The 10,953-nt window shown below is 41.5% G+C and overlaps 1 protein-coding gene across 2 annotated transcripts in view; it reads left to right on the plus strand.

Moving 5' to 3' along the window:
* The window catches only part of CARD11 (caspase recruitment domain family member 11), a 121,642-nt gene extending 111,750 nt beyond the window's left edge, over positions 1–9,892 (plus strand). For both annotated transcript variants that reach the window (XM_054080721.1, XM_009564592.2), the window contains exon 24: positions 113–9,892. In XM_054080721.1, the coding sequence (XP_053936696.1) occupies positions 113–317 (205 nt within the window). In that variant the 3' untranslated portion in view covers positions 318–9,892. The remainder of the gene's footprint in view (positions 1–112) is intronic.
* Positions 9,893–10,953: the final 1,061 nt, after the last annotated feature.

The raw sequence follows: 10,953 nt of genomic DNA on the forward strand, positions 1-10,953 counted from the left end.
TTTTATTGCTTGTATATAGTCAGTAGAAAATAAATTTTTGATGGGGCAGCTGAGACTACAGGATTAACTTAAAACATAAGACATTTATTTTCGGTCTGCTCATTTGATACAGGAAACTGTTGCCAAAGCCGGAGACTGAAGATGAGTTTTTACGTATGTGCCGTCTGAAGGAAAAAGAACTGGAAGCACTTCCATGTCTTTATGCCTCTGTAGAGGCAGATGCATGGAGCAGTATTGAAGATCTTATCCGGACAATAAAAGACAGGATTGCAGAAGAGCAGCGTAAAACCATCTGGATAGATGAAGATCAGCTATAAAAAAACAATAAGTAATACGGAGCTCTTTGGTGACAAAAGGACATACCCAGGTGGAGCAGGGGCTTGCAGAATTCTCTGATAAGGTGCCCGGCACTCAATCCTGTTCACCCTTGCTGGCTGGGGACTTCCTGTTGGCCAAACGTATGTATGGAGTGGAACTGGAGTTGTGTTTGCACAGCCAGTCTCTCAGATGCTGGGGATCTGGGCTGTGGGTCAGACCACAGCCACCACCACAACTTCTCATCCACTGGCATCTCTTAAGGGACAGCAGCTGTTTAACATATGAGAAGGACAAAAGTCTTGAGAGGGAGCTTGGGGTAATTTATTATGTTAAAAATACGGATCGCATTTGGCTCATTGAAAATGTCTGATGAGAACAGGTGAGTGGAATCTAATAGGAATAAAGCATGAGAACTGGGCTAACAGATATGGAATTGAGATGTGCCACACACACACAGACTGAGGTGGGATTCTGAACATACTCAGTTAAGGAAGATGAAGGCTGGTTAGTATCAACAGCCACACTACCGCTGATGGCCATAACAGCTCTGTAGCCCTGTTTTTCCATAACCGTTTCAATCGGAAGAGAAGAAACTAGCTGTTATTCCTAGCATTAATTAACATTACAATTCTTTTTTATACCCCAGTTCTATTCGACCATTTTGCAGGTTTCCTTTGTAGTACTAGCACTTACAGGTAAATAGAGTCTTCAGTCCCAGTGGCACATCAGATCTTTCTAGATCTGCGAATGTTTCATTTCATTTATCCCTGTCAGCATCGTGTTCATTTGTACGTCTCTCAGTTTTTAACATTTCTTACTCATGGAAAATACCATGGTGCCTTCTACAGACAACAGGTTTCTCTGTTTCTCCACCGAAGTCTGTATTTCTCTACAACACCATTGCCTGCCAGCATGCCTGCTCTCAACAGGAGGGACTGTTCTGAGAAGAAGCAAAGAAGAATTTCATAAGCCAGTAATCACTGTGAACCACTCAGTCCTTGACCACTCTACCGTGATTGACAGCAAGCGACCAGCAAGCGTCACACTGTGCTGTGGCCAAGTAGGATAATATTTTGAAATATGTCTACATGACTTAGAAGACCACATCCCGTTTTCAAAAGCACTTAACTCCTCAGAGAGTTTAAGTTCCGCTAATAATGAGTGGGACTTAGACTCCTAAATCTCTTGAGTCTTTTAATTTTTTCCTCTATACGTTAGACACTGTCTTGAGAGTGCCAAATTGATTCAATAAAACTGACCAGATAATAATGGCTTGCACAATTGCTGATCTGAAATGCAATAAAAATTGACCTACAAATGAAGGGTTGTACATCCCATTACCCTTGGGTCCTTCATTCCTTGCCATATTCCTCGCTTTGAAGATGCATTTAATAACAAATTTACCTTTGCTTCTGTATTCATCCAAAGTCCCCCATCTTGGTGCTTCCTTCTGGCGTGCAGCAGCTGGCAATAAAAAGACAAACAGAATCTAAGCAACACATCTGGCCTGGTTGCCCTCTCTAGATTAGCTGCTAGATTGTCTTTGCAATGAGCTTTTGATGTTTTTGGCCTCTCTCAGTTAGATTGGGTCACTTTGGCTTGTGTGATTGTGCTTTTCTGCTCTTCTCTTTTATGCACATCATTTTATAACTAACGGTGTCTTCTAGAAGTCATTTACATTGCTTTCCATCTAACTTGCTGCTGCTGTGTTTCTCAAATTATTACTCTTTTAAAGATTGTTCATATTAGCATCTCTCAGAGAAGAGCTCTTTACCTGCCCAATGCCATCTGTTTGGGCTGCGTAAGCAGAAGGATACTACTCTTTTGCCCTCTCTTTACAAAGTACAGGCTGCATACAGAATTTGCAGCTCCCTCCACGGCACAGAATAACAACCGGTTGGGGTATATATAGAACAAATTGGATGATTTCTTATACAGAAGTAAGAAAGTATCAGTTGGAGAAGCTCAGCCTTCCAGGAGAATTTTGCATTCATTTCTTATGTTCTGATAACGCAGCCCTGCGTAACAGCTGCTTGTGGTTTGTTCCTGCTCCTCTTGTGATAGTTTCTCAGGGCGCAGCTGAGCAATGGGAAGGACTGTTGGAACATTTCTCAGCTGCTTCAGCAAAAAGTTCAGCCCGGTCAGCATCAGATCCCTTTAGGAGCCACCAGCTGACTGCTCACCAGACAGAGCTCAGAGGATGTCCGTGTCCCGCTGGCTGTGCCACAGGGATCAGTAACATCTGGCAGAACGGCCGGAACAGATGGCTAGTGGGGCGAAGCAGATGAAGTATCTCAGGCTGCCATGGTTGTTTGTGCAGTGATCTTCTCTCACCACATCTTTATTTCTGAGCCCTCTATACAGAGACAACAGCTGTGGATGTGATTTATCTCACTTAACTTTAGACATAGGAAAGGTATATGCCAAAGTCTAAAGGAAGTTCCTTTTACTATGAATGGAGATGCACCTCCAAAGAGCCATTTGTCTAACTTACTGTAGATGGCTATCTAAGGGTGAGATGAATGGTCCTCTGAACTGGCTGGGGTTTTTCACGGACTATCGAAAGAAACTAGAGAATTAGCCTGGCCTTTAGCATTTAGCTTTTTGATCTGTAATTTAGAAGAGGTAAAGCACCTTATGGGAAAATTGGAACAAGAGACTGAGGCAGAGAACAACAAGAGATGTAATTATTTCTGTGAAACAGAGAGGAGTGAATACATGGATCAGACTTTACTTTTTGTTATCTGGGTACATCTCCTGTAAATTCCCACTCTGCGGATACTGTAAGGCATTGTGATTGTGTACTCATGATGTAGAACAACCAGACTCTCTTAAGTGAGGTTCCCCGTGACAGAGCTCTGTGCTGTAGCTGCACAACCCTCATGTCTCTCTAACTCAGCGAAGAGGTACTGAAAACTATATCCCCCTCCCCTTGATTTCTGCGTGTGACCTCAGAGCAAATCTATAGTTGGAACACATTCCCAGAACTGTGACAGAGCAAAGGGGCTTTTGTAATTTACACAAGCTGAGGAGGAGCTTCTGCTCTAGATCCAAAGGCTGCCCATCTAAACTGGAAGAAATTCACCTCTGCATCTTTGGAAATATATTCAAATCTATGGGCTTGAAAAGAGGCCATGAATTTTCCTAAATGTCAGAGTGTTGGATTCAGTGTGGATTCCAAGTCCTGAGCTGGCAGATTTGAAGTGCAAACTTGGAACTTGGGCTGTAGATCTTTGCAGTATTTTTCATTCTGCTAAGTCTCGGTTGTGAGGTATTACTTTAAGCTACCAACCACCTCCCTCCTCAAACATATATTTAATATATACAAACCTGCGATCCTCAGCAAATGTACAAATGCCCATTTGGGCTTCAGTAGTGACTGTAGGGTTGAAAACCTGGAAGCGATGATGAAGAAAACAAAATGGAAACTGGAAATCTTGTTAAGTGTTTGTTGTAAACATTATCACAACAGCATCAAAGTAGACTCTTATCTCAGCCTGATCTCATCAAAGTGTAAAGATGTGACAAGTTTTGTGTTGGACTATTCTTTGGGTGTTCTTGTAGCACCAAGGCAGCAGTTGGTGTAAGATTTGTGATCAATAGTTGGACTTGCAGGCACCACTGAAATTCTATAAGTCTAATAAACAGAAAAATTCAAGCTGCAGACCCAAGTTTGATCCGGATGCCTTGCTTGGACACCAGAGCTCAGACCAAGCTGCTTGTCAGTGGCATTTCTGGATACCAGTCCTATAGGTCTGCCTAAGGTGAGCAGCATTTACGCCAATGCATTTTAAAATCAAATTACTCAAGCATTTTAATTGAATTCTGGAAGCATTTCTCAGCAATTTGTATTTTAAATTAAAAGAAGAGTAAACAAAAAGTCTGGGCAATTGCCCTGCAATTGTTATGTTGCTTTTTCTGTAAAAAGGTGTAAAGCATGGAATAATAATCTCCTTTCAAAATCTATTCTTGGAAAACTACTTCTTTCCTTTAAGAGCTTCTTGAAAAATTTTCAGATGTAGACTGTTCTTTGGAAAATGTTATTGAAAAATTTGCCACTAGAAAATGCAAATGGAAAAATTTTCAGTGGGATATTGTTCTTTTAGAAAATGTGTTTTGATCCAAATCCGTTGTCCATGGAAATGTTTCCATTCTGTCATTTCAGTTTTAAAAATTCTAAAGTATTTTAATAATACCTAAGCAGTCCTTTTTGATTTTTCACATACTTTTTCTTTTACCTAAAAGCATTTTAGGTTTTATTTTTTTTATTTTATTTATAGTTGAAATATTTTTAAAGGCTACATTTAAACAGTTGATTTGATCAAACCATTTGGTGAAGAAAATTTTGTATTTGATGTTTATATACTACTAAATAATGGAAGTAATGGCTTATAGCTATCAGATGCAGTATAATGTCTATGATCATGAGAAAAAAAATCAAACTGAATCTGGCTTTGCATTTTGTTTAACTCTGCTGCTAAAATGATGTATGATTTAAGTCAGTATCACGCAGTTCAGGACATAGGGGAATTGTTGCAGGTAAAAAATTCATGCAAACTTTATTACACAGAATTTGATATTCCTTTGAATCAGAATTCTGGCTGGAGGCTAAGCTGTCAATCGGTCTGTCTGCAGCACAGACAGCTCTGGCAGCACAATTTGCAAGGGAGTAGGAACACACACAAAGCAGACTTTTGCCTATGAACTTTAAGCGGAGACAGTTGCCAAAGCTGGAAAAGTGCCTGTAAACCTGTTAGAGGTTTCTGTATTCTTTTATGCCAAGCTATTTTCGTGGGCTAAGGTTTGAAAACTCTGTAGCAAGGATGAAGTCAGAGAGAGTATTCAGGTAGACTGACTGCAGCTCTGAGGAGTTGGGATTGTGTGAACCCTGGAGCTGCCACGCGGGTTACAACACTCCACGGGCACACGAAGCTGAGATGTTTAAGCAGCAGCTACTATGCTATTCCCTGGAGACTGGAAAAGCAAGACACAGTTAGGGGTCTGGGATTTCAGGGAGAGCAACAGTCCAGGATTTTGCAGTTGTTTGAATTAAGTACTCCAAGTCATTCAGCATCCATCAGCTCCTACTGTGGACACCCCTATCAGATGCATTCCCCTTTGGTGCAGTTACTCTCTCTCTTGCTCTCATTCAATTCTGAGAACCAAATAGTACAGCATTGTTCAGTTCTATATATCATTAAAAGGAAGACAAGATTTCCACCAAGACTTTGTGATTCCTTCCTTATAAGTTATTTTCTTTTCCCAATTTCTCGTGCTTGCTCAGTTTCCAGACTTCTTTGCTCTCAGCGCCATGTAACACATGGGCTGATTCAGGGTTTGTAGCCCTGAGATCCTTCCACAGAGCTCCTCTGTGCAGTGCTCTACTGCTCCAAAAGACGAAGGCAAGTGTGGCAATTGAAACTGTAATTCCAGAAAAACCTTATGCTCTCCCAGACTTGTCTGTAGAAGAATAAGGAGGACCAATGCCGTGTGCCTTTTAAGTTTGAAGACCAAATCCCGGTGTGATTTTTGGTTCAAGCAGAGTGAATAGGGTTCTTTTTTCTGTCAGCTTGGATGGCAATGCAGTCATTGCCTGGGACACCCCTCCTGGCATAGCACTGCTGTGCAAGGCTCCTGCCCACACAGTACTGGGAGGAACTGGGATAACCAATTTGACTGACACTTTGCTGAAGAGAAAACCTGATTGAGCCAACACCAAGCTGAAAGCCTATGACACGAATTTTCCTCCTGCATCTTTCAGGTACTACAGAATTCTGCCATGCTGCACACTTGATATTTCTGCCAAACTAACTCCAGCTGTTAGGGATGATTCCGGACCCAAACACCGGAGAATCTGTACCATTCTCATGGACTTTCCCCTGACTCTCATGTAAATTTTGATCTCTGTCTCTGAGCCGGCGAAAGCAGACAGGAGGCCTCCCATCCCCATAGTTTTCACCTGTAGAACTACTGCTTTTCATGAAAAAGGTGTTGTTAACACTTTCGTACAGATACAGCAAGTGGACAGAGAGCGGATGTGGCTTCTCTGCGCAGGTCAACACCACGGGCTGGGTCCCCAGTCCCTGCTGGGTACTGCCTGCCCTGGCTCTGCACTGCTCTGGTCTCAAGACACTGAGAACAAAAGTATAATGCGAGTCTGGCAGCTGTATCAAGGATTTGAGTGGCGGTTGCCTTAAGCGGTGAGATTTCTAGTTTGATTTGAGAACTCTACCAGCAAGCCAAGTTAGAACAACAGGAAGCTCATCCACCCTCCCTCCCCCGCCTCCTTTTTTTCTGTTCCTCTGCTGCAGAAACTTTCTGATGTTCAGATCAGAGGCTCTCCGGGGTTAAATGCACCATTAGTCACTGGGAAAAGGGGAAAAAAAGACCCTTTAAAAGCAGATGGTGGGTGATAAAGAACCTGTTTGAGAGTAAATATCTACAACAGCATGTCTGCTTCATCAGATATTAGCATCAAAAGCTGTCTGACAATTTAGCAACAAACAGCAATATTGATTTTCTTCCAAACTGCAGGCGCAGAAAGACAAAGATGGAGAGGTGGCTCTTTTGTATGATCCCCATCATGCCTGGGCAAATAACGAGACTGCCAGACAGCAAAGTATCTGCACCAGCCAGTCCTGCCATCAGGTTAACCTGCAGCCCGCAGGTTAGAGGTTATGAAGGGATACTAGAGCTAGTTCAGCTCCAGGCTTATCAGGAGCTGTGCAGAATGGAGTAGGGAGGAAGACATGGGAAACAGCCAGGACCAGGCTGTTTCCACCAAGGAAAATGGAAGTAGTGTAATGGAGTGGAGAAGGGATGGCACGTACAAGTCCTGGAATGCAGGGCTGTTTTCAGAGGACACGAGAATTACTTACTACAAAGCAGTCTGAATAGCAATAGCTGCCCCTCCACCAGTCCCTCCCTCAGATACAGCAGCCATCCTGACTTTGTAGGGTATTGGGAAAGTAACTGTTTTTCTCACCTTGGCAATCGAGGAAAAATTCCACCTGAAAGCTAAGAGGCAACTATTTTCTCCTTTATTCTCTGTCCCATTAACTACTTTTTCAAAAGTTGATAGAAAAGCCTTCTTGTGGTCCACAGTCAGATCTTGGAACCATTTCCTGATGCGAAGTGCTGGGTATATACAGTCCTTTGGAGAACAGCTTCCTTTTTCTGATTTAAATTCACTGCAACTAGTGGTCTTACATCAATTATGTACACTCCTCCTTGTCTCTCTGTCTGAAATGTCAGTGAATCTGATAATTTTTGCTCACAGATGAAGTGGGGAGCTAACAAGATTCTCTGGCACATCCTGCAGTAATTGCATCTACCAAAGCATTAGCAAAATAGCAAGAAAACAGAAACAGGCACTGAAACTTGCTGAAGTTCAATCCCCTGCTCATATCTCCTAACACAGTGTTTAAGAAGGCACTGGGGCACATCAGGACAGTGCTCGGGAAGGGCTACACAAGGCAATCTCTAGCCGTAGTCACAGGGGCATCCAGAATCTTCAGGAAAGACATTAACATAATAAGAAATAAAGAAGAGCTCATAATTAAACTGATTTATTCCTGGCATAAACAGACACAATTCCATTACCTTTCATTTCTGTCTAAATATGTACCAGAAGGAACTAAGCTGGATATTGACTCTGTTGGATTTCTTTATAGTAACATTACTGTATTGTTAAAATACTAAGAGCCGATATTTGGTTGTTGCCTTCATTTTTACACCTTAGAGAAAGCCAGTGGGGTAAACTTCTATTAAGTGAATGTGAAGAAAAAGATGCCTGGTTCTAAGTACACATTTATGAATATAACATGAAATCTAGTGGCTTACAACAGCTTCTCTCCCAAACAGCTCTGCCCTCCAAGCACTGCCTACCCTGCTGTAGTAATGGTTTTTCTGTGAGTTGCCTCCTGAAGCAGTTTTCCAAAGAGAACCTTCTGCTGGTGAGATTTAGCTTTGTCATTGTAGCATGTCTGCGGCACTTACTTCACCGTATCCTGGTGCTGAACTGATTCGCTCATTATCAGATTGCTGTTTATTAATCAAAGCAGTAACAATGGGACACAGAAGCTGGAATACAACACAGACAGTGCTTCATTTGTTCCAATTGATTTTCCTATCACATTTTATTACTACTATTTACTTTGTATGCCTCAGGGAGATTGAACTGCACTGTGCAGTAGGGGTACATATTTGAATTTCTCTTCTTTTTAGCTCTTGCTATTTCTATTATGATAGTCAGAACAGTAGGCTCTTGCAGCAACTAAACCATGACCTTGTCCACTATAAAACAGTGTGTGGAGCCCTTGTAATAATTGGACTCCACCAGTGTGTGAAGTCCTGCCGGTAGAGTCCTAGAGAAATCCATGAGAATCATGGATACTGAGCACGTCTGAAAATGAGATCTCCAGGATGACATCTTACAAATTCTCAGCACTGACCAGAACCATTGCTGTAACTAAACCCATTGGAAGGTATAATGAAAGAGCAAGCAGAATGGGCATACGCATATGCTTACACTAAGACAATCTGCTGGTTTCGGGATGAGTTTTTGTCTTGCAATAAAATTAATTGAGATGATGGTAATGATGTTTTTTTTCCTGCTTGTTTTTAGCTCTTTTCTAATGTCTTAGATCACTGTTCACAAGTTGGATCTTGCAAACTTCAGCCAACACATCTAAAACATCAGGGAAGACCATATGACTGCTGTCAGAAGGTATATGGTGGTTTATGGAAGTTGACACACGGGTCAGCAAACAGCCAAAGGATGGCACATGCTGTAAGATTGCATTAATCATCTCCTTTCCATAAACAAGGCTCATTGAGAACCAAAACCAACTTAAAAACTGTCTCAAAAAAAATATCAAAATCTGTGGTGAAGCTCTGATTATCAGCACAGCTAGGATTTCACTCTAGAGATTTGTAAGTGTTTGAACTATATTTGTTCTGAAATTGCCCCATTCAGTGAGTACAACAGGAAACCCATGTTTGGCTGCAGCTGTAGGTGTGAGATGCAGTTGCGTGGGGAGGTGATGAGAATCTATTTTTTCAAAAAAGCTTTGTTTTCTGTATTAATTTTATAATTAGCCTAATTCAAGAGTGAGGAGGCAGCTAGCAGGTGGTAGCATGTATCATTAACAAAGTTCAAAACAGAAACCACAGTCAGCTGAGCTGAAAGTTTCCATGGGCTCTTCATTGTTACTTGAAATGTGAGAGTCCCTCACACAGGAATTTCTCTCTTATCACATGCTTTATCTTGCTGAGATGCTATTTTGTAACTTAAGCAGAATGTGTGAACGTGTTGTGCATGTGCAAACACACATCTGTGGGCACATGTGCAACAACACAACAGGATGAGTCTACTGGGACGAGTGCGACATTATCCTCTTTGGGAACGTGCCACATGACATCAGGTAGAATTACTCTATTTTTTATTGTTTGGGTTTTTTTGTTTGGTTTTTTTTACTAGCAGAACTGTTTCTTTTGTTCTACTAGCAGAAGCTTTTAGTTTTTAGAGCCGAGGTGTAGTGCCCTGTGCCTCTCTCTGAAGTACATACATACAGTTGTCAGTTGTCCAACAGTGTCTGAGTAGTATGACTTGGAGGTTGTCTGATGGTTCCCTGTCCTCCTGCAGCTGGTGACCTTGAGTTGCACTAAAGAATTATTTTCTCACTGAGGTTTTTCACCAGCAGTAGGGGTAATTGAATGATCGTAAAACGGGACACTAAGCCACTAGGGGTTAAGTGAAAACTAAAATAATGTCATGTAGAGGAGCGTTTTTTGGTCACACTTAAGGTCACAGTCAGATAAAGGGTTAGGAAATATCAACCTGAGACTTTAACATCACAAATGGGTTTGTGCAAGCACAGCTTGTGAGTGATGGGAGGGAGTGAGGAAGAAGGGAAGAGAATATACAGATATGGGTGGTGGGTTTAACCTGGGCTAAGTTCAGACACCTGGATAAGATTCACTTGAGGGGTATTGATCAGAGTGGAAACATTAAGTATCTCTGTTAATCTGGCGCTGTTTCATTCATGCTGTATTATTATTGTTATTAGAACCCATGATTTACTGTGTCCAGCCTGGATCAAATTCAGCAGCTATATTTCTCGAGATTGTTTTTTCACCCTTTCTTACTGAAGTGCATTTATGGCAGCAGAAGTTTTACAGCTTTTTAAAAGAATGATGTCTCCCTCCAGTGGTGATGTGTTACAGCTTTGGTTTCCAAAATCAATTAAGCCATGTGAGTCTGAGTAAATGAGTGTGCATGACAATACACTTTTATGTGAAATAATTTTGCGACACACAGAAGGAGAGAATGGCCCTTCATTATTAGCCACCTATTTTTATAACGTTTCTCCCAGCAGAACTACCGTGTCTCTTGGAAAATCCTCCCTTGTATAGCAAATCTCATTTTAATGCTCTTCATTTTTAACAGAATAGTTTAATATATGCAAATAGCACTGAATTCCCACTCAATTTGCATGTTTTATTATTTGAATAGTAATAGTGCCTACCCACTAATTCCAGAGTTGGACAATAAAATACTGGGTTGGGTCACATCACCCGGCGGCATGAGGTAATACAGCACTTTAGACATTTTGTAGAAAAAAACATTTTTGG

The sequence above is a fragment of the Cuculus canorus genome, chromosome 15 (assembly GCF_017976375.1).
Source record: "Cuculus canorus isolate bCucCan1 chromosome 15, bCucCan1.pri, whole genome shotgun sequence".
Lineage (NCBI taxonomy): Eukaryota > Metazoa > Chordata > Aves > Cuculiformes > Cuculidae > Cuculus > Cuculus canorus.